Source organism: Ranitomeya variabilis, chromosome 3 (genome assembly GCF_051348905.1).
Source record: "Ranitomeya variabilis isolate aRanVar5 chromosome 3, aRanVar5.hap1, whole genome shotgun sequence".
Lineage (NCBI taxonomy): Eukaryota > Metazoa > Chordata > Amphibia > Anura > Dendrobatidae > Ranitomeya > Ranitomeya variabilis.
Genome location: NC_135234.1, coordinates 91,592,983 through 91,620,937, shown reverse-complemented (window position 1 = coordinate 91,620,937; position 27,955 = coordinate 91,592,983). Strand labels below are relative to the sequence as shown.

The 27,955-nt window shown below is 42.3% G+C and overlaps 1 protein-coding gene across 1 annotated transcript in view; it reads right to left on the bottom strand.

The window, feature by feature from the left end:
• Positions 1-8,190: 8,190 nt before the first annotated feature.
• The window catches only part of PITPNM3 (PITPNM family member 3), a 791,724-nt gene continuing 771,959 nt past the window's right edge, over positions 8,191-27,955 (bottom strand). Inside the window, exons 14-19 of the mRNA XM_077294388.1 lie at positions 21,572-21,688; positions 21,199-21,347; positions 17,945-18,094; positions 17,578-17,761; positions 15,942-16,070; positions 8,191-13,527 (exon numbers count right to left, since the gene is read on the bottom strand). Of these exons, the coding sequence (XP_077150503.1) occupies positions 13,219-13,527; positions 15,942-16,070; positions 17,578-17,761; positions 17,945-18,094; positions 21,199-21,347; positions 21,572-21,688 (1,038 nt within the window). The 3' untranslated portion in view covers positions 8,191-13,218. The remainder of the gene's footprint in view (positions 13,528-15,941; positions 16,071-17,577; positions 17,762-17,944; positions 18,095-21,198; positions 21,348-21,571; positions 21,689-27,955) is intronic.

The window sequence follows — 27,955 nt, the reverse complement described above, 5'->3', positions numbered from 1 at the left end:
TAATGATTTTACCACTGATCAGAGGCGATGTTTGCTGCGTTGTCATGCACTTGGCAGCATGGCAAATACTGGATGTTTGGGCCCCAAGTGAATGGGGTCCGGGTACTGTTCATGTATGTTTACCACAGCTGTTTTCTGCTTTGTCTGATGTGAGATAGATGGACTCGCTGAAATTAAAGAGAGATACACTAGGTCCATCCATGAGGCAGAGTGTGTTTTCGGTTTCTGGCTCATCTTCCTGTAAAAAAGGTGCTGTACTGGCCAAGCATGTCTCCAGTCAGTAACTCTATTGGACATTTTCAAATGGAAGGTGGAGGACCTAAGGTCTCTAACATCCACCAGCTGTTTGATGTCGTGGAAGAGGATTCCAGTGGCAACCTGTGGAGCGCTAGTGAACTCTATGCCCAAGCAAGTTAAGGCATTGTTGGAAAATTATGGTGGCCACACACAATATTGACTCTTTGGGCACAATTTGGCCATTTTTGCTTAGGGCTGTACTTGCTTGTTGATAGCTGTTTAGACATTTCTGTGGGAGTTATTTCGAGGGCACACCCAATTTACACAGTTATACAAGCTGTACACTGACTACATGGTATGAAAGTGTCATCTTTAGTGTTGTCCCATGAATAGATGTAATAAAATATTTACAAAAATGTGAGGGGTGTACTCCCTTTTGTCATATACTGTATATCTTATCAGATAAATCTACTTACTTCTCCACTTACGAGCTATTTCTTCTTCTGCTTCAAGAACTTCCCATCCATTCTTTGGAAAATAAAAAGGCTAAAATCTGTCTTATTGAAGTCAACGCGAACTGCCAGCACAATGAGGTGTCAGTTTACAAATACAATTTTACTTTATAAACATGGGAGGAGTGAGGAGCGCTTTCCTTAGTAAACACATACAGATTTGTGCTACTGCTTTAAGCAACAGTTATACCTCAGTACAGTACTGGATTCACAGCCACATAGCTCAGTACTGATTGTATAGTATCCTTCATGCTGCTGAATATTGTCTTTCATACTCTTCCTGCTTCTGAACATGCTCCATAAAATCCTTCTGTTGATAGGAAACAAAATAGCTAGTCTGCACCCACTAGAGCAGAGAGGATGGAAAATTACAGAAGCTGCAGAGGAAACGCATTGGTGAAAAACTATTATTCCCCATGTTCACATGGCAATATATTTTTGAAAAGTTACCTGAAAAGGCAGGCACTCTTTAAACTGACTTTTTGTCATAAATTGGTCAGAGGGAATAGGGAAAGTAAAGTTAAAATGTATAGAGTCTCCCATTAGATCATACTCCATGACGGAATCTCCGTTAACATTATCATCAGCCAGGATTGGACAAAGCAAACGCTATAGAAGAGAAATGGTGCAGAATTATTAATGAAACTCCGTTGTAAAAATATTTAGACAAAAATGCATTTGTTACCATAAATTGTTCAGGAAGGCGCCCATGTCTTTTTAAAAATATATATTATATATACAAACAATGACAACAAATTTTTTGGGATACTTTTATTTGTATTTGCTTATAAACAAATAGACATCAAAAAGTATACTGGCTGTAAAAATTGTACATTTTCATTTTAGAAATACATACTAAATTTAACTTTTTTTTTTTTTCAATCTGTATTTTACAAGGCATCCATAAGAAATATAAACCATTTGTCACCAGGAATAACTTTTTATTAACACACATTTTATTTTAATTTTTAAAACTAGACGCATAGTTAGAACTTTAGACCCAGAAACCAGTCTCTTTTTCCACTGGAGTTCACATACCAAGTAAACATCTTATCACAAGTATATAAAAATAAAATGTTCATTTCGGTGGTGGGAAGGTCATGAGTCTGTGAAGGAATATCATGTGCATTCAGGTATGGTAGCACTTTCATTGTTTTTCTTTGTATTTGCTAAACACAGAAATGTCGTGGTCAATAACTGCTTATGGTAGCTAAAACGCAGAGCTTACACTTTTTGGATAGTCATGCAATAATGATCTGGGATACCATCTTGCTTCTATTAAGATCATTATTAGGATCCAGTAAATTCTGGGCATTTTCGGCATGTAGAAATGAGACAAATGTTGGGAATATAATCTACCAATCAGCCAAACACAAGCTAAGGTGGATCAGTGATTAGTTGAGCAAGCACTTAGATTGTGGACATATCATTTCCTAGACAATCCCCTGAATGTATCATATCGAAAGGATTTGTTTAGACGGGACAATATTTTTTTGAAAGCACTTGTCCGATACCTGAAGTGCCCTTTTATAAATAATTTAGGGTGTTTTTAAAATAAAGTGAAATTACAATTTGTTTCCATATACAGCCAATCTTTATTTGTGCTTTGTTTTGTCTAATTGCATTAGGAAGATGGCCCTGCACTCGCTTCACCCATCACACTGACTGGAAGAGGACCCCTTTGTAGGGGTTGTTGAGGTCACTTATGAAAGTGTTTTGGGTTTTTTTCACCGGCACCTTCTGACAAAATCCAGAATCCATAGCGGTGATAGAAGCTGTGGGAGAGGTGAGTGCAGCGCTGGCTCACCACTAGCCCACAGCTTTGTTTCTTTAAAGCATTACCTCATGGGGCAGTGATGAAAGCAGTGTGAGTGACACTGGTGCTAACTCTGATGACTTTGTTTCAAGCAGGTGAGGTGGGGTGGCACTGCTCTCACAATTTTATTCTATGATTGCAGGCAGAGAGCTTTAGAGCCATCATTAAAAATTGTTGTAGTATGATATAGTTTGCACTATGCGAGATATAATTTGACCTTTATGAATATTCATCATGGGCACCTGCTCCCTACACCTGTCACATAGATCATAAAACTTTACAGATGGATACTAAAAGACAGAGACCTTAGTCTATTAAACATTCACCATTCATCGTACACTCGCATTCACTGAACTTCTCACGCTCCTTAGGCACCATGGTCATGTATTTTTAATAGTGTGAGTTGGATATGTTTTGTATTGGGGCATAATGCAAAATAATTCTCGAGAGTTCAGTCTGAGAAAGAGATGCTTCGAACGAAGACCATGCACTCATTAGTAAACTGCAAGTACGGTAACTAGCTCCGTGCTATGAAGCAAATGAGCACTTGTTATGTAATACTGTCTGAATCTCATATTGGAACAAGTAAAATAGAAAGGCTACATTATTCCTAATCTTTACCAATTTTCATTCTGGCCACTAAACTTTAAAGAGGTTCTCTAATCAAAAGGTAACGTGAGCAGTGGGCAGCCAAGGTTGTTAAAACGGCAAAGATTGCACACTCATCCCTGATTTCGGATCGCTGCAGTGGAGGGGTCTCCCAGGCCTGGAGTGGTAATGTCTCTGACCATCAGGGATCTGAATACTGAGACAGAAGATTGGCTACAGGGTCAGGAGCGGTTAATCAACTGCCTCGGTAGTCAGGTCACTGATGATTAGGGAGGTCACTGATTCTAGCCCAGTTGAGCCCTCCAGAGCAAGGAGCCTAGGGCTTGGGTGTGTATGCAGTCTATTACTGATTAAACACATGGCTACCACTGCTGCACATACCTTTTGACAGGAGAACCCTTTTTACTTTTTAATATTATTCATACTTCCAGCTTGGTGATTGGCTGCAGCAGAGAGGCCATGCTGGAGCAGCAAAAGGTAACTGCTCCCATCGGTTTTAATCTTAGTGCGAAACACCTTTTACAGAACCTCAAGATTCTCTATAATCATGCACAGAAATTCTGAAATCAGAAATTGACAATTAGTAAAAAAAAAAAAAAAAGTTCCACTATCTGGTAGTATATAGATGTAGCAGCACAGTGGCTCAGTGGGTAGCACTGCAGCCTTGCAACGCTGGGTTCAAATCCCACCAAGAACAACATTTGCAAGGAGTTTGTATGTTCTCCCCATGTTTATGTGGGTTTCCTCCTGGTTCTCCGGTTTCCTCCCACACTCCAAAGACATACTGGCAGGGAATCTAGGTTGTGAGCCCCATTGGGGACAGCAATGATAATGTGTGTAAAGTGCTGTGGAATTAATGGCGCTATATAAGGGAATTAAATAAATAAATCAATACATTCTTTAAATTGGGATGTGGTCATTCTTCTAACATGTTGGTGGACCTAATTGCCCTCTTAGAAAATGATGGCATCATCACATTGATACCAAGCACACATGAATGTTGGTGGCCTAATTGACAATTTTGTTGTACCGCTCTGCATTATATCCAAGCCTTTATAATTGAAGATTGGCTCCAGTATCTTTTACTTGAAAGCACATAAAAGTAGCCTAGATATTTCCAAGAGCATGTGAATGGGGTGTAAATGTTTACTGAAAGTTTAGGGATCGGCACCTAAATTCTCATGAAATAATGCGATTGATGATTGTCCTGAAGTTGCTGAACCCTTCTCTAACATTATTTTGAGATTTGATCTACTTTGGGTACCAGACTAGCGAATAGGAACCCCGTTGATCAAGCTGTCGTTTTGACCACATAGCACAATGTACGACTTCTCGAGGCCGTTTCATGGTATTCATCCTGAGAAGCACATTATATTCCGTGGCTCAGACTCATGACTCCCCATGTCAGAACACAAAATAGTGGGTATATAAATCTTGACACCAATCACCTGGAAATAGGAATAACATGCCACACACTAAAACAAGAATACTTTGGTCAAGCAATAAGATATCTTTTCCAGTACCAAACACGTAGGCGGACATATCATCAACACTGTAGACTGAAGTAGCTGTTTTATTTAGATCACTTTGCTTAGAACATGCCATGTGGGTAATAGTATGGCAGAGAAGTCCCTTACACACATTATACAAAACTGATTTTCGAAGATCCTGTGTAAATGTGAAGTCCTATGAGGGGTGCTGGGTTACCATCAGGGGAGCCTTAACATTTTGACTTGTCGTGTATTTGTTCTAGGTTTCTGTATGAGATTAGACTAAATTATTTACAAGGGATTTACATAGTTTTTGAAAATTTCCTAGTCTGCGCATCTTTCAGCTGTTCTGTACCGGCTTCAGGCAGGAAAATAATGTAGAAGAGTCTTTAAATGGTTGGAAGTGAAGGGGGTAGGTAGCAGATTTCGCTTTTCTAGCCATCAATAAATAATTTAAATATCGATAGACATTAAAATTTGTCTAAACACAATTTGACGTTCCAATTTATTAGCCATTAGGCTGTTTAGAAAGGTCTGTCCTTGAAGGGGTAAACTCTGAAATGCTTCAACAGATCCCAGTGATTCTGAGATTTTTTTCGTGACACATTTTTTTTAATTTACAGTAAAGTAAAAAAGAAAATCCTGGAACTTATTTTGTAGGCACTAATCTAAAGAAAATGGATTGGAAAAAATATCTGAAATGTAAATAATTTAGGGTAAAAATAAATGCGCAGAGAACCGTGCACTGTACACGTTGATTCATATAGTATTTAGTAAGACTATCCTGAAGATGGCAGTGTTGGTGTGCTAAAGTCTAACAAACCTCTCTTCACCAGACATCCGTACACTGAGCTATAGGAAATAATCAGGGGTGTGAGAATATTAAAGAAAACATTACAGATGCACACCAGTCAATAGTAGGAGCAAAATTAAGAGAACACTCTGTTTTATGCTTGGTGTAGGGTCTGAAGAAGCGGTGCATAAAATCTCTATGGATATAGGGTTTTTTTGCGTTTTTCCTGGCAGTTTTTTTTTTTCTTAGAAGTTAATTAGATGTCTAGGCAGACTAGTGTTCTAAAAGTTTAATAGCAGATTTTGAATATGTGCCCTGTTATTCACTAGTGGCGTTCAAAGGTTATTCTCTAGTGATGAGCAAGTGTGCTATCTAAGCATGCTCTTGTGCTAATCGAATGTCTTCGACATGCTCGAGTAGTATGTTCGAGTCCCCGCGGCTGCATGACTCTCGGCTCTTCAACCGCCTCAACACATGTATTGATTGATTGCATGTGTTATGCCTGTCGAACAGCCACGAGACGTGCAGCCACGGAAACTAGAACATGGTATTCAAGCACGCCGAAGACACTGTATGAGCACACAAGCATGTTCGGATAACATCTTATTTGAGCATGCTCGCTCATCACTATTATTCTCCATGTTCTCCCCATGATTGCGTGAGTTTCTTCCAGGTACTCTGGTTTCCTGCCACACTGCAAAGAATAGGGTTTACATTATGAGCCCCAATGGAGACAGTGATGATGATGTCTGTAAAGCGCTGTGGAATTCGTGGCACTCTATCAGTGGGTAAAATAAATTTCCGTCTAAACAAGTCCTATGGAGATAACTTACTGATCACGGGGGGTCTGACAGTTGGGGTCACCACTAATCCCAAGAACACAGATCTGAAATACCGTTCATTGTGATGGGACTTTCATTGATAGTTACACACTATGGTCATCTATCTCCAGCAGTCCTATAGACTGTCAATAGATCACTTTAGAGCTCCATTCTTTGGATTGATGGGGGTTTCGGCAGTGGACCCCCAGTTAGTAAATGAACATGTTTCCTGTAGATTGAGTGATAACTTGCACAGTTGGAAATAGCCCAGAAATCTGCCTATCACTGATGTATAAACACTATTAGTAATGAATAAGATATAAAGGAGTAGCCTGCCTGCTCATGAATTATGGTATGGCTTCCACATAACTTCTTGCCTATATGTATGCACCATACAGCCCCAATGTTGAACCGTCTCCTGTTGGTAACCCAGCAAGCTGTAAGTGGATTATTGCAGATTTAATAAAAGGTGCGTAATTCAAGTTGTGGCATCAGCCATGCTCTATAGTAAACGTTTAACAACTATACCTTTTTATATAGAGAACATATCTAACAGGACGTAGCCAACCAAACAACTAGTAAAGAGAAAGCATATACAGACTACCAACTGCTGTCATAGCTTTGACTAAAAATATCACGGAAGTGTTAACGAAGCTGGTAATTATATATACACGCTGCCTCTGTCGAGTAGGATCGTTTGTATGTCCACTGCAGATTCCCAACATTACAAAAAAAAGAGGTTTCCTGGTCCATTTAGAGTAATGACCTATCGGGGGAAGGTCTGATTGGTCAACCAAGCGACAGTAGGCATTAACCTTGTCTTTGCGTAATTGCTGCCCTGCACTTTCTCACTCCGTACAAGAGGCACTAGGAGGTTTAGTGGTTAATGAGTGATCAACACCAATTTTCATGAGAGGTAACGCTGAGTATTTAGAGTGATATCTACGGCTAACCTACCATTAGTACTACACCACTGATGTGAATCATGACATTAAATACTGTTTTTGCAGTGTTCAAAGGGAAACCTGACAGATTCCAGTGCACTTTAATAAAATGACTCAGTATTGGTTATATATAACAAGGCAAAGCAGGACACTGCGCGGTTTCTTCAAGAAGACCTTGGTTAAAGTCTTAGTAAAGGATATAAGCTCTTATAATGCAACATTAATAATAATATTCAAAAACGTATCACCAGAGCATAAGGAGAAATTGTACATATTTTTTCAAAGATTTCAGAACTTACAATTTTTTTTCAACAGGTTGAGGTGCTCTTAATTACTAATTCATGAGGTCCCCAATGAAAAATCTGTAACCTTTCCAAGCCTACCATTTTCTATGTATAATAATAGCAGCTTCTTATGAGGTAGAAGGACTTTAGGGCATTTGTCCATATGCTACCTCTATAGCAGATTGTTTACTACTGCGGTTATCCAAGGAAGTCTGTCACCCCTGAAGCACAATTTAAGCTAAGTACATAGTCATATAGGGGATTTAGTTTTCACTATCTTTATACTTGGAAAATAATCTTTATTTGGGTCTCTGCACACCCTTGCCAGGCGCTTAGTGCACCATTCTTCCCCCTCATTAAAGGGAACTCGTCACCCCAAAAATCGAAGATGAGCTGCGGCCACCGGCATCAGGGGCTTATCTACAGCATTCTGCTGCGGTCCGGGTCCGATGGGCGTCGCGGACCGGTCCGGGGCCTCCCATCTTCTTACGATCACGTCCTCTTGTCTTCACGCCGCAGTTCCGGCGCAGGCATACTTTGCCCTGTTGAGGGCAGAGCAAAGTACTGCAGTGCGCAGGCGCTGAGCCTCTCTGACCTTTCCCTGCGCACTGCAGTACTTTACTGTGCCCTCAACAGGGCAGACAAAGTACGCCTGCGCCAGAGCTGCTGCGTGAAGACAAGAAGAGGACGTTATCGTATGAAGATAGGAGGCCCCGGACCGCGACGCCCATCGGACCCGTACCGCAGCGGGACCGCCCCTGGGTGAGTATAATATAACCTTTTTTTCTCATCTTTCAGGATACATCGGGGGCATTACGGAATGCTGTAGATAAGCCCCTGATGCCAGTGGCCGCAGCTCATCTTCGATTTTTGGGATGACAGGTTCCCTTTAAGCTTGCTTCGCTGCCTCCCTGCAACTTGTTACACAGCTCTTACTTGGCAAGAGTAAGGACTGCCTAAAAAGAAATCTCTGGCGTGAGCACATACAGTGCGACTGCAAGAGCATGTGGACTTGTTCCCAGCCCTTTCCTCTCCTGTGGCCGCTTGCTATATTGATGTATCCATCAGTGTAGAGAGCGGCCGCAGCAGAGTGAAGAGAGGGCTGTGTGTGCATGCACTTGCTTATTCAGTCACACTGCATGTGCGCACACCACAGTTACTTTTCAACAGCTCATGCTCTGACCAAGTGAATGCTGTCAGTCCAATTCTATGCTGTATGAGAGGGAGGAATGAGGCGCTGAGCACCATGCCAAAGGTGCACCAGGCACTCTAATTTCCATATAAATAAAGATCATTTTCTGAAGTGCAAAGATAGGGAAAACTGCACTACAGGTAGGATTTCATAGGGCATAAGTCAGCTATAATACCAAGATTTTCTATTAAGTTGTAATATGGAGTGAGAGACTTTCTTTTACCAGATGGTGGCGCTATTTACTATGAAGTGTAAAGTGCACAGTGAGTCACCCTTTAAATTTATCTATAGTGCAAATGTAAGTACATCAGCCCCAGTGAGTGGTCGACCACGACATTGAGTAACAAAATAATAAGGTGTGTAATACTATAAGTGTGCAGTTACTCTACCTGACAACAGACTTGTATATCCTTACATTGCACGTTGAGAGGATTCTCTGGTGCCGGGAACGGCAGTCATGTGACCGTAAGTATGCAATCTGCATACTCTCAGCCACATTATGACTAGATGGGCGCGGCTTCACTCAATGCAAGTGTATTGAACAAGCAGGATACAGTCTAGTCTGATTGTGACTGGGAGTATGCATACTGCCTACTTGCAGTCATATAACCGCCACCTCCAGCACCTGAGATTCCTCACTGCATGCGGTGTGCACACTGTAAGGATATACAAGTCTGCAGCCAAGTAGAGTGACTGCAGACTTGTAGTTTTAGACCGGACAACACCTTTAATTATTTAAAGTTCACCTATGATTATCAGGTGATCCGCCTTGACCTGGTGATTACAATTATACAATCACTTAAACAGCAGAGGAATGATTTGAAATTGCATCTAAAAGAACATGAAACAAACCTGTAATTATCGCATCAGTGCATAATGACTTATTAATATCATGTTAAATCATTAAAGATTAGTGAGTCATTTAGCCTGATTTACAAATGTCTCAGAACACAACACTGTTTCCCAAGCCTGTCCTCAAGAAACACAAACAGGCCAAGGCTTTATCATTTAATTAAATAATTTAATTTGTTTTACAAAGTTATGTTTTCCTTGTGGGAAATCATCACGGCATTGCCCGTTGGGAGTTTTTGTTTAAATGTTTGAGAATCGCCACTTTATAGTGTACAATGGGGTTGATTTACTAAGCCAAATATACCAGAATCCTGGCTTCATTTGCGCCACAAAACAAACATGCGTATGTGTTTTAGACACTTTTTCGTTTCACTGGACATGGTGGCATGGCACAGTGGAACTGTTATAATGACATTGTGCAACAAATTTGTAAGTCAAGCAATGAGTGGAGTAAACAGACTAGAGTCTAGACCTTAGATCTACAAACTTCATCAGGAGTATGAGCCACTGATACATTTGTATCATTTTTGTCTTAGGGTATGTTCACACATAGCTATTTTTAGCTTAACATTTCTTTCTATATGAAAAATGCAGACTATGGTGAGTAAACCACAATGGAAGTTACACGCAGTAAGGGTGCAGTCAGACAGCCGTATAAATCGGAGCAAGATCTTACAGTGCAAGCAGTGGCTGGCTGCTCTCCCTAGCATGACAGCTTTATGTATTTCTATGGGTCGGGAGAGCCGCCAGCCTGTCTGTGCACTGCTCTCCGACTTTGCCGTCTGACTACGCCTATACATTTTGAATGAATTGGCCTGCTGCATTTTGTTTTTTTAATGAAGCAATGTTCAAAAAAAACACAAGGACCATGTGAATTTTATAAATCCAACTCACCATTGCTGTAAAACAGTGCGTTTTTTTCTGCACAGAAAAATGCACCAAGACACAACAATATGAATAAGCCCTTACTGTCTACAATTAGACATTGCCCCCAATGTGCTTTTTATATTCTTTCTTCCTCTTGTGGGTTGGGATTTGGCGGGAGATATTTGAGGTTATTTGATTTTTTTTTTTTTTAATAGTGTTTTTTGTACTACATTTATATAAAAGATACAAAAAAAATGATTTGCCTTAATCTCTAAAAGTACAATCCTCAAACATAGCCAAATAATTTGCCTAATGAAATTAAGTGCCCATCGAAATGTAAACTAATTCACAAGGCAAAACTCTCAACTTGCTCATCCCCATTTCCAAGTTACAGGTTGGATATATGAACCTGGTTCTGTAGATACACCGGACAATGCTGCTCCCGTTACACTTAGACATTTATGATGCAGCATGTTGTCATAGACTCATTTACATGAAGAACAAATTTTGGAACAAAGGTGCACTTGTCTAAGGCTGCGTAAAAACCAACGCATTTTCGGTCTGAGTGCTGTCCATGGAAAAAACTGAAAGCACAAATGTTATTGAATAGGGCTGTTCAGATTACCTAAATGTCCACATGAGAAAAAAATCTCAGGATGCCCTAATTTCTTATGTATTTTGGATGAGTCGCCCTATTCAAGTCTATGGGCGCGCAAAATAAATTGTATCCCACACAGATCATCCATATACAATCTGATTTTTGCCATTATTTACAAAGGAAACTGTTATAATATTAGTTTTTATTCACTGCAGATATATAAAAACAAATGCCATACGTATGAAATTACAGATGAGAAAACATCTGTTTTTGTATTTTTTCTTGGCTGTAAATCCGCCATTTTCTCTGTATGCTTGTTTGAACTTTGCCTAAAAAATGTTTTGCTGGACATCAAGTGTTCCGACCCCGATCAACAATATATCCTCCTATTCAATCAAATAGAAAATTGTAATAAACTTTACCACCTGTCCCCATTAGACTTCGGTTTTCTTTAAAGGATTTTAGTCCACAAATATGCTCTGTATAATACAATTCAGCCATAAATATGAATGGAAAAGGTCAATGCTGAAATTTTCCCTTAAAACTAAACATTTCAGATTGGCTGATTTACGGCATAATATGACCAAAACTGAGGGACCCTGACGTTAACTGTAGACATTTTGACTTCCATTAATGGAATGACTCCATGAAGATAAATTTAGGCATTTTTGAACTGGTGATAGTAAAGTATAGTCATAAAATGACTATACATAAAGTTTGGTCCACAAGTAAACTACAACCTATCAGGAATAGTGACAATATAGACATCTCGAGCATAAAATACCTGTACTAGCTAGGCACAGACTAACCAATTGTCAGTGCAAACCAATTTGCAAGTGGCTTCTTCCCTTTTTATATGAAATACTAGGCAGAAAATGGAAAATATTACTCTCCATATGGAAAATCTTGAGTTTTTGACTGGGGCTACAAGGCACCTTTGGTTATGGCACCTGGTTCACTACCAAGGTTCGCTTGGTGCCACAGCACAGTATAAGTGAATATGGTCATATTGCAACCCTGAGGGTACGTTGACAACTTAGTTGGATTTTTTTGCAGTCGCAGTACCCTCGGTCACAATGTGACCCCTTATATTTGTATTGTGCTGTAATGTAGCAGCGGCACCGAGTGAAACTTGGTCGCACAACAAGCGTTGCAGCCAACATCACCGTATATCCCTAGCCTCATAGTCATTTCTTCTATTTCCCCATCTAAAAGAATTCACATTAAAGGTTTTTGTACAAAAAAACTTGGGTAACAGAGGCCTGAATGTAACATGTCATCGCTATGTAAGAAGATAATTTTTTTTTATTTTGCATGGATGTTGCTGTTTATTAGCATATGAAGTACTAAAGGGCTGGGTTGCTACCTTTTAAAAAAAAAAAAAAAAAAAATATATATATATATATATATATATATAATTTTTTTTTTTTACTTAAATACATGTATTCTGGGCTAAAAGTTACTTTTGCAATGGGTTTCAATAAAAATCTTACATCCTTTGGCTTTTACAGGCTCTTTTTTTCCCCTGTACATTCAGTTTTGACATGGTGCGTGGTAATAAATCAGCTGATAGGAACACAGAAAAAGAGAGATAAGAGTCACAAACTCTTTAGTCAGACTTTCAGAACCCAATAGCAAAAATGGCTTTTAACTCAAAATACATGTATTTAAGATAAAAAAAAAAAAAAAGTTGCACCCAAAGACAGAAAGATACCTTCTTTAGAAGAGCTCATGTCATTGGCAATCTTCAGCCTTCCGTTGACTTTTTTCGTGGGATGTATATGTGTGTTGATGTCCTGTGCACACAAGTGACTTGTTTTTGGTTCGTGAGCAGTTAAAAAAAAAAAAAGTTAAGTAATGGTAATGCTACTGATCAAATTCTGTTATGCTAATTTTCCCAAATCTGTATTTGTGAGAGGGTAATAAAGTTTTTGTGATCCAGCATGTGTTATTTGTTATGTTCATTGCTGTCCTAAAAATAATTTCTGATCAATGTTAGAAGGTGAAGAAGAACTGAGTGCCACGACTCCAATATATTTTTTTAGAAATTTTCCCCCAAAATCTTGGCCAAAGTTAAGTGAAGGGAAGGATCTTTTTGGAAGCCACCACAGATCCATCATATTGCTGTTTCACGCTGCACAGCTTCTTTGAAATTCTCCGGGGCCTATGTGCACTTTAACCCAACAACACCACAAAGTCTTTGTTACGGTGAAGGCTCAAATTTGTGACTCGCATTCCTCACCCAAGAGAGCGGGTTTAAATGTCGATCGTGATCTTTGTCAGACTCTGGTTGACTCTGTGCTCTCTCTGGTTTGGGGTTTGTAGAGGGTGGTTCGGGCTGTTGAACAGACATAGTCCTTCGCAGGTGGTTCCTCTTTCTTAGAAATTCGGGTTGCGTGTGTAAACCAAAGCTACCCTTCCTCAGGATCATCCGGGAGTTGTTCTTTTTGGGACGGGAATGGTGACTAAATTCCAGAGTAGCCAAGTGAGCGGCGTACCCATCACTAATAAACTACAATAGAACATAAATATGTCATTTTGATCATACCAGAGAATATAAAACACGTTCAATGGCGTTACATTATACAATTTAAAGAAATGTTAGTAAAAAAGTGCAGAACACAACCGTGCCTATTACTGGGTAATTAGTAGACTCTGGATCCTTACTGTTATATGGATACAATGTCATCCTACCTCGATAAGTGTCAAAATAAAATAAATGAAGGCCATGTGTTTGACCTCACAATAACACAGCTTTACTGCTGATCTGTATTATTTTCATATCTTATGAATTCTTAAAGCATCAGTTCGGTGTTTTTTTAATCACTAATGTCCATTCCCTGCCCATGATAATGTGCTTACCAGCCACTGTCTTCTGCTCTTCCCGGCGCCGTTCCGGTCCAGCTCCACCATCTTGTAACCGCAACGTCTGACTGACCGGAAGTCACAGCTAACGCTTACAAGCTCTCAATATAAGTCTACGTGGGCCTCGTTCTGGCTCTCGTGGACTTACATTGAGAAATGACTTCCAACTCGCCCATCAAACACTGGAGCGATCCGGCAGATCACAATGCAGAAGACGACCGGAGCGGTGACAAGAACAGATGAAGACGGCCCCTGGTAAGTATAATTCTAGGGGTATGAAACATACATTAGTAGCACCACTCACCACTCCAGCAATAAAATAAAAATGGAATGGTGCGTTAATATGGTTTTCATATTATTTTATGAAGATTTCTATACTTACGAGTGACACCATAATTTTGCACAGCAATATTTTACATGGGCAGTGTTTGTGCTACTGTAAAATAATCTGTATTTCATATGGATACCAAAAAAAATGGAACAAGGTATACCAATTCTTGAGAATCTTGCACATGGGATTGACATGGGAACCATCAAACAATTGGGACACCTACAGAGGGGGGCAGCAGGCATTTTTTTTTTCCATATACCGTATTTTTCGCTTTGTAAGACGCTCCGGATTATAAGACGCACCCCAAATTTTGAGGAGAAAAATAGGAAAAAACTTTTTTTAATAAATTGAGGGGGCTTCTTATAATCCATGCGTCTTATTGCTTACCAGGGGTTGTGGCTGCGGTGGATCAGGGTCCCAGGGTCGTTGCTGGAGGCAGGAGTGGAGCATTGCTGCAGGCTGGGATGATGGGGTCTGCAGGGGGCTTCGGTGCTGCATGGGGGCTGCTGTGCTGCAGGCTGGGATGAGGGGTGCTGCAGGGGGCTCTGGTGCTGCAGGGGGCTCTGGTGCTGCAGGGGGCTCTGGTACTACAGGGGGCTGTGGTGCTGCAGGGCTGTCTCCAGTGCTGCAGGGCTGTCTCCGGTGCTGCGGGGGGCTCTGGCAACATTTTGTGAAAGACCAGAGCCCCCAGCAGTTCGTCCATGCGTTCCTGTATGACTGACTCCGGGAAAATGGCCGCCGGAATCTCGAGAGATGAGATCTCAGTGCTGAAATCTCATCTCCCGAGATTCCGGCGGCCATTTTCCAGGAGTTAGTCATACTAGAACGCATGGATGAACTGCCGGGGGGCTCTGGTCTTTCACAAAATGTCGCCAGAGCCCCCCGCAGCACCGGAGCCTCCAGCATCACCCGGGGCAGCAGCGGACAACCCCGGCAGCGGCGGCGGGTGACAGCGGCGGCGGGCGACAGCGGCGGCGGGCGGTAGCAGCGGCGGACACCCCCTCATCCCAGCCTGTAATGGTAAGCGGTATATCCGCTTTGTTAGACGCACCCACATTTCCCCCTCAAATTTGGGGGAAATAAAGTGCGTCTTACAAAGCGTAAAATACGGTAAATGTAAATAATTTTGCCTTTGCTGGCAGCAGACGGAGTTACCTGCACACCTGTCACTGAGCTCATTCTGACAGGAGAGTTTATAACTCTAATTTTTCTTCTCATATGATTAATGATTGCGTGAAAGATGAGATGATCTTTGTCGTTTTGAATCAGCTGAAAGCGTAAAAGAACAAAAATAAGAGATTTAAATTCTCTTGTCAGAACGAGCTCACTGAAAGATTCTTAGTTTACTTATTCTTTGAATGGAAACCGATTGGAAGAATAATGTTTAACCAAAAATACATGCAATCATATAGAAGAAAAAAATGTCCATGAAGGTGTCCATATTCTTGAAACAGTCCTGTGCAAGGGGAAACAACTGAATATTGATATTTTTTGCATAAAGTACATAGAAATATATAAGTACGGTAGCACGGCGCAGATTGCACGTTCATTCAGAGTGTCTATGGGTATCGTGGTTTTCCAATAAGTCCAATTATACAGGTTAACAGAACATGTAACAAACAAGAGGCAGTAAGAAAACACTTATTGGATTGGTATTAGAAACACCAAATCTTTACCGCCCTTTATTTTGACTGTCTTGATTAAGAATGAAAAATGGATATAATAGTTACCTGGCATTGATTCTGATACTTCTTAGCTGGACGTCCAACTATATAGATTTGAGCTGACGATAACCCAAGAACATTGTACACAGAAATATCTTTCATTGAACCGTAAGCTGAACTGATTTTAATGTGACACTAGATAAGACAGAAGATACAATAGAAATAAATGCATTTATTAGATATATTTCAGAACTACAATGCGAGAAGTGACCTGTCCCCTTCCCAAATACTTAATTATACAAGTTATTTGGAGTTCTAGAACCACTCTGGAGAAATAAATAATTCATTTGATAAAAACACCATCTATAATATTGTTGACCCCAGTGGAGCTCATAATCTAGATTTCCACTCTGAAGAATGCATACAGAAAATTAAGTCTCAGACAATTAAGCTCAAGTGAATTTCCAACTATTAAAGGGGTTGTGCGGCCTTGAGGTACAAGTCTGCAGTCATATTATGTGACTGCAGACTTGTGAATCCTCACATCGCACTCACTGCGCACTGTGCTTATTCCCGGTGCCGGCAGCGGGTATAAAACTGTAAGTATGCGATTTACATACATAAAGTCCGATGCCAACTAGACGTGCGTGGCCTCGCTCAATGCAAGTGTATTATGCAAAGCCGGACATGTCTAGTTGCAATGTGTCCAGAAGTATGCAAATCGCATTCTTGCGGTCACATGATCGCCCACTCCTGGCACCAAGTCTGTAGCCACATATTGTGACTATAGACTTGTACTCCAAGCCCGGACAACCCCTTTGTTATTTTCATTGATCACTTTACTGAGCTTTCTGGATGAGTTGAAGGAGACAATCGTCACAACGGATACATAGGTTCACATTGTGAATTAATATTTCTTACTGTGTCAATAAACAAACGGGTACTGATTAAGTAAATATTTTCAACAGATTTCTGGCATAAGCTGAATGAAAAACTCATGCAAAAATTTGGCGACTTTTCGAGTTTGTTTGCACAGTGCATATCAGCTTTGGCAAATTTTTAAAAATAAATAAATTTGACGAGCAGACCCAACAAATTCATCACCAAACTATACTTCAGTCATTGACCTGTGTACATTTCTTTCTATGGCACACACTGGCTGAAAGATGATCCAAATTCATTTAGGAGCTCACGCGTCAATGGCCTTAATGGATTTGGGGCATTGTATTTCAGCATAATCTTCATCAGGACTGGTGTTCAAAATGGAAATTGGTGCCTTGATCATTACAATTTAGGAAATAGTGAGAGTTGTAGACTAAGTAGGCCCACAGATCAGCCCCTGCTTACATTATCATGGCTGCAACTCAGTTTGGAGACATGATAGTTCCATCTTTAGATCTCAGCCAGTCCTGATGTGTCCTAATGATGATGTTCAACAGGTTCTCAGTATCTTCCATGGTGTAGAATTGTGGATATGGTGTGTACACCATGTAATTCTCACCAGGTACCATACATGTTCTCCCCTAGAAACATTTGCTTAAGGGGAGAATAGCCCAGTAACGTGACATACATTGTAGGAAACCATAATTGATTTTCTGGTAAATAACCCCTGATTACACTGTGAATTGATCAGGAATGAATGCTCATTTGGGCCATCAAGGACCTTATTACAGGTACGTTATTGACGATCAGAATATCCCACCTCTTGCATGAGGTTCCGGAGGAATATCGTCTTCTGACGCAGGGGGTCGTGTACAAGACCATCCGAAAAAAAGATCATCCCTTGAGGAAAATTATGCTGGGACAACCAGGAGACTACTCTTTGCTTCTGCATGTCTGGACGTCCAGTGATGTAAATTATTAGATACCCGAGATCTTGCCAGTGCCTGTAATTGAATGTAACAGAGAAAATAACATCAATCACAAAACCAGCATAAAATAGGAATGATGACTGATGGCATTAGGATTAGGATTGGAAATCTGCATCTAAAATGATCTGGGTTTCTATAATATCCCAAAACATTATAGATTTTAAATAGTAGGTCGTATATAAGTGGAAGATACTTTACCTAACAACATCCACTGCTCCAGCCCTGACTTTAGGGTCGCTGCCCATAATGGACACACTTGCTGCAAAAGAGCCATCTATGCTGAAAACAACACACTCCATCCCTCGAGGAAGAACAGTCAAGTAACTCTGCGCGCTGCTCTGATCTCCTCTGCAAACCAATAAGAAAATCCATGAAACAAACATGAAGGTCGTTCATTAATATGGCAACCTGTGGTCAACATATTCGACAATCCTAAACACAAAGTGTTGCCTCTTAGATACTACTAGGACTCTACTGTAGCTAAGACTTTGGGAGCAAGTCAGAGTGAAACCTACTTGAACATGTTGAAAACATATGGGGAGATTTATTAGGTATCTTGCACTAGTTTTTCAGCTGAAAAAAGTTATACATTATGACATGTGTTTTGTGACTTTTTCGTGTACTGCAGTGCAGGTGGAGAGGGTATGCCTCTCGCGGCCTAAAAAAATTAAACTAATATAAGCCAAAAAGCTCATATCCATCATAGATTTCCATTTGTGGCACACAGACAGGTAAATATTTGACAAATGGATTGAGAGGTCAATGTTTTAAATACATTTGTTGCATTTACGCCAGTGCTTTTTTCATTAAAAAGTTTTTCGGCTTTTTCGGCTTCCTTAAATAATTCTTTATGGCAGTGTAAAAAATAATAATGAAGTCATCTAGTACTCACCCTTCGCGAGTCCTGTGCTGTGTGTATGTTGATCCTCTGATGAATGTGTATAGTAGTGGTCCCCAACATTTCTTCCCTTGAAAGCCACATTAATTTCTGAGAGATGGTCATGAGCGGTATCCAGCGCCACCCCCTCCCCCCAGCCAAAAGGGTGACACCCAAAGTCCCCTATTATCGGTATAACAGCAAAGCTTACCGTAGAGAGGGCAAACCAAGACCTTGTGTCACCCTCTTATAAGAAGTTTTCCTTTATCCTACTTTATCCCCAATTGAAAATTCTTGCATCCAGCGCTCCCACCACGCTACTGCATGGAGCTACAAGCACCCTCTACCTGACAGTATCATCCTATCTTCAGGTTGCCATATTTATCTTCCATTCATAACCAATATATGCACATCCAGATCTTCTCTTCTGTGCAGGAGTCCTCACAAAAGTCACCTGACTACTAGATCTGATGCTAATGCACCAAGCTGGCTGACAGTCTCTAGCCAAACATCATGGGCTCCTGAGCCACAGGTTGGGAACCCATGGTGTATAGGATGAGGCAGTGATTTCCTAACTACAGCACTGCAGCTAATCGCTGAACACAGAGGCTATGAAGAGGCACTGAGCCAAGTGATTGGCTGCAGTGCTGTTGATTATGTAGCATCTGAATAATTACCACAATAGTGATGGAGACACAGGACCGAGCATGGGTACCATATCATTTTATTATTTTTAATACTGCCATAAAGAATTAGCTAAAAGGGGAAAATATCTGTAGGGTATGAGCTCTCAATGTTTATTTCAGGTGGGTCTGCCCGGATATACTCTCTCGAAAAAAGCGCTAACTAAATGCTCAACAGATTGGACATACTGTTTGGATTTCTATGTAGAAATGACTTGCTATTCATTCGCTCAGGATTTTGAATGCCTTTTATCAGGTTTCCAAAAGCATCAAGAATTTAAAGGGAACCTGTCACCCCGTTTTTTCAGTATGAGATAAAAATACCATTAAATAGGGCCTGCGCTGTGCTGGACAATAGTGTATTTTGTGTACCCTGATTCCCCACCTATGCTGCCGAAATACCTTACCAAAGTCGCCGTTTTCGCCTGTCAATCAAGGTGGTCTGGTCAAATGGGCGTGGTGAAATCGCTTCTTCTCCCCTAGATCTTGCTTATCTTTCCGTTGGTGGCGTAGTGGTTTGCGCATGCCCAACAGCGGAATGCACTGCGCAGCTGAAGAAAAAGAGCGTGATCTGCGCTATTCACCGCTTTATCGCTGGCGGCGGCCATCTTCCTGAGGCCGCGCGTACGCAGATGGAGCGCTCTGCTGCCCGGGGCTTCAGGAAAATGGCCGCGGGATGCCGCGCGTGCGCAGATGGAGATCGCGGTGGCCATTTTCCTGAAGCTGAGTTCGCATATCGGCTTCAGGAAAATGGCCGCCGCGATCTCCATCTGCGCACGCGCGGCATCCCATGGCCATTTTCCTGAAGCCCCGGGCAGCAGAGCGCTCCATCTGCGCACGCGCGGCCTCAGGAAGATGGCCGCCGCCAGCGATAAAGCGGTGAATAGCGCAGATCACGCTCTTTTTCTTCAGCTGCGCAGTGCACTCCGCTGTTGGGCATGCGCAAACCACTACGCCACCAATGGAAAGATAAGCAAGATCTGGGGGAGAAGAAGCGATTTCACCACGCCCATTTGACCAGACCACCTTGATTGACAGGCGAAAACAGTGACTTTGGTAAGGTATTTCGGCAGCATAGGTGGGGAATCAGGGTACACAAAATACACTGTTGTCCAGCACAGCTCAGGCCCTATTTAATGGTATTTTTATCTCATACTGAAAAAACGGGGTGACAGGTTCCCTTTAAAAGTGGCGAGCTGACCAATCTTCAAACATTTTCTGCTTTAAGGACGCTATATGCTTTACTATACAAATCAATTGAAAGGCTCAAATTGGCCAGGACACCTTTTTGAGCACTGTGTCAGCGTTCTTGCTTGGAAAACCACTAACAGTTTCTTCATTGTTGAATGGAGGTAAAAAGAAGATGTATGGCAAACGACAGTAAAAAAAGATGCTCTAAAAACGCTAGAATAATGCTAAAAAAAAGGTGGGGGACAAAAAATGTTGAAAATGTTCTCAGGAATTGACATAATAAAATGCCAAAAAGGTCACTTCAGGAAAGAAAAAAAGCGCTGGCATTTCCTGAAGCCGTTTCCCATTGAAAATCATGTCTATCTGGAAAAGACATTATGTGCACATGACCTTAGAGTGACATCAGAGAGGAGGAAGAAGTCAACTTCTCCTTATTAGATTCTATTAGAAACCATTCTAGCCTGATACTCTGCTGCATGAAAAAAAAAGGAATGTCATTTTTAGCAAATATATGTAGCTAATGTAATAGTTTTATTGTACATCCAGGGCAAATGCCGTATGTAAAAAAGCTAAATTCTATATTACATTTTGTGTTTATCCAAGCATGGATGATCATTGCCCCAAAGCTCCCTAAGTACACATAAATGAAACCTTCATAATAAATTCCTATGGGGAATAGTTACTCTTGAGCACATGCTTACCTTACAACCATCTTGATGGGATATACTCCGACTCCCAATCTTTTATCCTCTGGTACTGTATAGGACACACGTCCACTGCTATTAGATATCTCTGTGTCAAAGTAGACCCATCTGCCACTGGAGGGCTCTATCATGATAAGGATGTCTACCTGGAATATAAGGTTATAACGTAGAAAGTTGGTATATAGAAAGCAATAAATGCAATCGAATGTACATAATTATAGTAATGAATGTAATTGTGATATTGATGACCCAAGAATTATAGTCTAAACAAGTCACACTGATCTAAAACGTTGTTTTCTCTTCTGGAAACAAGTGATTGACATAAAACAAGCAAAGATTATTATGCCTTAGAATATTTGGTCTCTAATACCTTTTCACCTGTCAGAGCTACCATGTCTAGAGGACCATACATGAATCGACCAACTAAGATTTGAGATCCTCCTTCCACTGCAATCACATCATTGACTCGGTGATTGGCTGTAACATTCTGAAATAAAAGGAAAAAGAATATATTGTTTAAATGTAGTAAAAAGATCAATATCTAGGGGTCTTATTACCAATTTTCACACTGTAACTGCTAAGAAGAAGTGATAGAGACTAGGCTGGAGCATAGACAGTTTCCTGCTTCGGCCCTGTATGCCCTATCTAAGGCAGAATGGCTTTTGGGCACCCAAAATACGAGTGACATTCCCATATACTCCCAATCATTACACCCATGTAAAGATCCAATATAGGAAACTTTACTCTTTCATTATTTACTCTTTCGTCATTATATAAGGGTAATAATATGCTTTAAAGAGCCAAGAAAATTGAACAAAGCAAGTGCATCAATGTTATAGGTGGAAATTCCTTCTTTTAAAGGGAATCAGTCACCCCTAAAAATGGTCTACAAACTAAGGCCACCGGCATGAGGGGCTTATCTACATGTTATGATCCTGGTGGTAAGGAACACATGAACTGACCTGATGGGTAAACCAAAAATAAGGACAAGCTCTGGGAATGTGGGAACTTTACTGACCGCAATCCTGATCCTATCAAGAAACACTATAGGCAGCCGTGGAGCGTTCCTAACTCGGCCTAGACGCCTCGTTCACAGCCTGAGAAACTAGCTACCCCTAGAGAGAAACAAAGCCTCACTTGCCTCAGAGAAATTTTCCCCAAAGTGTAAGCAGCCCCCCACAAATAATAACGGTGAGTTTAAGGGGAAAACACAAACATAGAAATGAAAATAGGTTTTAGCAAATGAGGCCCGCTAATAACTAAATAGTCAGAAGATAGCAAGGAATCTGTGCGGTCAGTATAAAATACTACAAAAGTATCCACGCAGAGAATACAAAAAGACCCCCACACCGACTCACGATGTGAGGGGTGCAACTCCGCACCCCAGAGCTTCCAGCTAGCAATCAAATAGCATATAAGCAAGCTGGACTGAACTCATAACATACTGAGAAACATTTTCAAATAGTAATGAGCAAAAATGGACTAGCATGAACTTAGCTTCTCCACGAGGAGACAGGTCACAAGGGAAGTCCCAGAGAGATCTGAACCAGTACTGAATACAACGACAGCAGGCAACAAGTAAAGGTCCAGATGGAGTTAAATAGGCAGCAGGTCTAGCAGGAAACGAGGCAGCTGGAGTCCAGCTACAGACCAGCCGTAACACTAAAAGCCACCAGAGGGAGCCCAAGAACAGAACTCACAAAGTACCACTCATGACCACAGGAGGGAGCCCGAGAACGGAATTCACAACAGTACCCCCCCCTTGAGGAGGGGTCACCGAACCCTCACCAGAGCCCTCAGGCCGATCCGGACGAGCCAAATGAAAGGCACGAACCAAATCGGCAGCATGGACATCAGAGGCAGCAACCCAGGAATTATCCTCCTGACCATAGCCCTTCCATTTAACCAAGTACTGAAGCTTCCGTCTCGAAATACGAGAATCCAAGATCTTCTCCACCACATACTCCAATTCTCCCTCGACCAACACCGGAGCAGGAGGGTCAACAGAAGGAACCACAGGCACCACATACCTCCGCAACAATGACCTATGGAACACATTATGAATGGCAAAAGATGCTGGGAGGTCCAAACGAAATGACACAGGATTGTGGATTTCTAAAATCTTATAAGGACCGATGAAACGAGGTTTGAACTTAGGAGAGGAAACCTTCATCGGAACATAACGAGATGACAACCATACCAAATCCCCCACACGAAGTCGGGGACCCACACAGCGACGGCGATTAGCAAAGCGCTGAGCCTTCTCCTGTGACAATGTCAAATTGTCCACTACGTGGTTCCAAATCTGCTGCAACCTATCCACCACAGAATCCACCCCAGGACAGTCAGAAGGTTCAACCTGACCTGAGGAAAAACGAGGATGAAAACCAGAATTACAAAAAAAAGGCGAAACCAAAGTAGCGGAACTAGCCGGATTATTGAGGGCGAACTCAGCCAATGGCAAAAAAGTCACCCAATCATCCTGATCAGCCGAAACAAAACATCTCAGATAAGTTTCCAAGGTCTGATTAGTACGTTCAGTCTGGCCATTCATCTGAGGACGGAAGGCCGAAGAAAAAGACAAATCAATGCCCATCCTAGCACAAAAGGACTGCCAAAATCTGGACACAAACTGGGACCCTCTGTCAGACACAATGTTCTCCGGAATACCATGCAAACGGACCACATTCTGAAAAAACAGCGGAACCAAATCAGAGAAGACTTAGGCAAAGGCACCAAATGGACCATTTTAGAAAAACGATCACAAACCACCCAGATGACAGACATCCTCTGAGAGACTGGAAGATCCGAAATAAAATCCATGGAAATATGCGTCCAAGGCCTCTTCGGGACAGGCAAAGGCAAAAGCAAACCACTGGCACGAGAACAGCAAGGCTTGGCCCATGCACAAATCCCACAGGACTGCACAAAGGAACGCACATCCCGCGACAAAGAAGGCCACCAAAAGGACCTAGCCACCAAATCCCTGGTACCAAAGATCCCAGGATGACCCGCCAACACTGAAGAATGAACCTCTGAAATAACTCTACTGGTCCATCTATCCGGGACAAACAGTCTCTCCGGTGGACAACGGTCAGGTCTGAAACTCCTGCAGCACCCGCCGCAAATCAGGGGAGGTGGCGGACAAGATCACCCCCTCTCTGAGGATACCAGCCGGCTCAGAAACTCCCGGAGAGTCAGGCACAAAACTCCTAGAAAGGGCATCAGCCTTCACATTCTTTGAGCCCGGAAGGTATGAAACCACGAAATCAAAACGGGAGAAAAACAGTGACCATCGAGCTTGTCTAGGATTTAACCGCTTGGCAGACTCGAGTTAAATCAAATTCTTGTGATCCGTCAAGACCACCACGCGATGCTTGGCTCCCTCAAGCCAATGTCGCCACTCCTCGAATGCCCACTTCATTGCCAACAACTCCCGATTACCAACATCATAATTCCGCTCGGCAGGCGAAAACTTTCTAGAAAAGAAAGCACATGGTCTCATCACCGAGCCATCAGAGCTTCTCTGTGACAAGACAGCCCCTGCTCCAATCTCAGAAGCATCAACCTCAACCTGAAAGGGAAGAGACATCAGGCTGACGCAAGACAGGAGCCGAAGAAAACCGACGTTTCAGCTCCTGAAAGGCCTCAACGGCCGCAGAAGACCAACTAGTCATATCAGCACCCTTTCTAGTCAAATCTGTTGTGATCCGCTTTTTGGCTCCCCTGGTGGTGGCTGGTGGTACTGGAGACTTGTGTGTGCTTTTCTGCCTCAGCTCACCTGCTTCCATCAGTTTTGGGAGTTCCCTATTTAGCTTTGCTCTCCAGTCACTTCCTTGCTGGTCATCATTGTAACCTGAGTCTTTCAGTTGCATGTTCCTGCTACTAGTCTGCTGATCAGCTTAGTGGACTCTTGTCCTTTTTGTTTTGTTTTTCTTGTCCAGTTTACAGTTTTGTCATTTCCTGTTACTGGAAGCTCTTGTGGACTGAAATTGCCACTCCTGTGTCATGAGTTGACACAGGAGTCTTAAAGTAATTTCAGGATGGGTTTTTGAAAGGGTTTTTCAGCTGACAGTGAAGTCCTCTTTTGTATCCTTCCTCTATCTAGTAAGTGGACCTCGCTTTGCTAAATCTACCTTCATACTGTGTATGTCTTTCCCTCTGAACTCACCGTCAATATACGTGGGGGCTACTATCATCTTTGGGGAATTTCTCTAGAGGTAAGGCAGGTCTGTTCCTTCCTCTTCCAGGCGTAGTTAGTTCTCCGGCTGGCGCATGGCATCTAGGCAGCCGTAGGAATGCTTCCTGGCTACTGTTAGTTGTGTGGTAGATTTAGGTCACGGTCAGCTTGAGTTTCCATCACCCGAGAGCTAGTCTGTTATTTTTGTGTTTCTGATGTTCCCATGCCATTGGGGAATCATGACAGTGGTGGTCTTGACTGATCACAAAAATCTGATGTATCTCGAGTCTGCTAAGCGCCTGAATCCTAGACAGGCTCGTTGGTCATTGTTTTTCTCTCGTTTTGACTTTGTGGTTTCGTACCTGCCTGGTTCGAAGAATGTTAAGGCTGATGCTCTTTCTAGGAGCTTTGTGCCTGACTCTCCTGGAGTCTCGGAGCCGGCTGGTATTCTTAAAGAGGGAGTAATCGTGTCGGCCATATCTCCTGATTTGCGACGTGTGTTGCAGAGATTTCAGGCTGGTAGACCTGACTCTTGTCCACCCGATAGACTGTTTGTTCCTGATGATTGGACCAGTAGAGTCATCTCTGAGGTTCATTCTTCTACGCTGGCGGGTCATCCTGGAATTTTTGGTACCAGGGATTTGGTGGCTAGATCCTTCTGGTGGCCATCTCTGTCTCGTGATGTGCGTGTTTTTGTGCAGTCTTGTGATGTGTGTGCTCGGGCCAAGCCTTGTTTTTCTAGGGCTAGCGGGTTGTTGTTGCCCTTGCCTATTCCGAAGAGACCTTGGACGCACATCTCGATGGACTTTATTTCTGATCTTCCTGTCTCTCAGAGGATGTCTGTTATCTGGGTGGTGTGTGACCGTTTTTCTAAGATGGTTCATTTGGTGCCATTGCCGAAGTTGCCTTCCTCGTCTGAGTTGGTTCCTTTGTTTTTTCAAAATGTGGTTCGCTTGCATGGTATTCCTGAAAATATCGTTTCTGATAGGGGTACCCAGTTGGTTTCTAGATTTTGGCGGGCATTCTGTGCCAGGTTGGGCATTGATTTGTCTTTTTCGTCTGCCTTCCATCCTCAGACTAATGGCCAGACGGAGCGAACTAATCAAACTTTGGAGACGTATTTGAGGTGTTTTGTGTCTGCGGATCAGGATGATTGGGTTGCCTTTTTGCCGTTGGCGGAGTTTGCTCTTAATAATCGGGCCAGTTCTGCCACTTTGGTTTCCCCTTTCTTTTGCAATTCGGGGTTTCATCCCCGTTTTTCTTCTGGTCAGGTGGAGTCTTCGGATTGTCCTGGAGTAGATGCTGTGGTGGATCGGTTGTATCGGATTTGGGAACAAGTGGTGGACAATTTGAATTTGTCCCAGGAGAGGACTCAGCGGTTTGCTAACCGCCAGCGTCGGGTTGGTCCTCGCCTTCATGTTGGGGACTTGGTGTGGTTGTCTTCCCGTTTTGTCCCAATGAGGGTTTCTTCTCCTAAGTTTAAGCCTCGGTTCATCGGTCCCTATAGGATTTTGGAGATTATTAACCCTGTTTCCTTTCGTTTGGACCTTCCGGCATCTTTCACTATCCATAATGTGTTCCATCGGTCGTTGTTGCGGAGATACGAGGTGCCGGTGGTTCCTTCTGCTGGGCCTCCTGCTCCTGTGCTGGTTGAGGGTGAATTGGAGTACGTTATAAAGAAGATCTTGGACTCCCGTATTTCCAGGCGGAGACTCCAGTACCTGGTTAAATGGAAGGGCTATGGTCAGGAAGATAATTCTTGGGTAACTGCCTCTGATGTTCATGCCTCGGATTTGGTTCGTGCCTTTCATAGGGCTCATCCAGGTCGCCCTGGCGGTTCTTGTGAGGGTTCGGTGCCCCCTCCTTAAGGGGGGGGTACTGTTGTGATCCGCTTTTTGGCTCCCCTGGTGGTGGCTGGTGGTACTGGAGACTTGTGTGTGCTTTTCTGCCTCAGCTCACCTGCTTCCATCAGTTTTGGGAGTTCCCTATTTAGCTGTGCTCTCCAGTCACTTCCTTGCCGGTCATCATTGTAACCTGAGTCTTTCAGTTGCATGTTCCTGCTACTAGTCTGCTGATCAGCTTAGTGGACTCTTGTCCTTTTTGTTTTGTTTTTCTTGTCCAGTTTACAGTTTTGTCATTTCCTGTTACTGGAAGCTCTTGTGGACTGAAATTGCCACTCCTGTGTCATGAGTTGACACAGGAGTCTTAAAGTAATTTCAGGATGGGTTTTTGAAAGGGTTTTTCAGCTGACCGTGAAGTCCTCTTTTGTATCCTTCCTCTATCTAGTAAGTGGACCTCGCTTTGCTAAATCTACCTTCATACTGTGTATGTCTTTTCCTCTGAACTCACCGTCAATATACGTGGGGGCTACTATCATCTTTGGGGAATTTCTCTAGAGGTAAGCCAGGTCTGTTCCTTCCTCTTCCAGGCGTAGTTAGTTCTCCGGCTGGCGCATGGCATCTAGGCAGCCGTAGGAATGCTTCCTGGCTACTGTTAGTTGTGTGGTAGATTTAGGTCACGGTCAGCTTGAGGTTCCATCACCCGAGAGCTAGTCTGTTATTTTTGTGTTTCTGA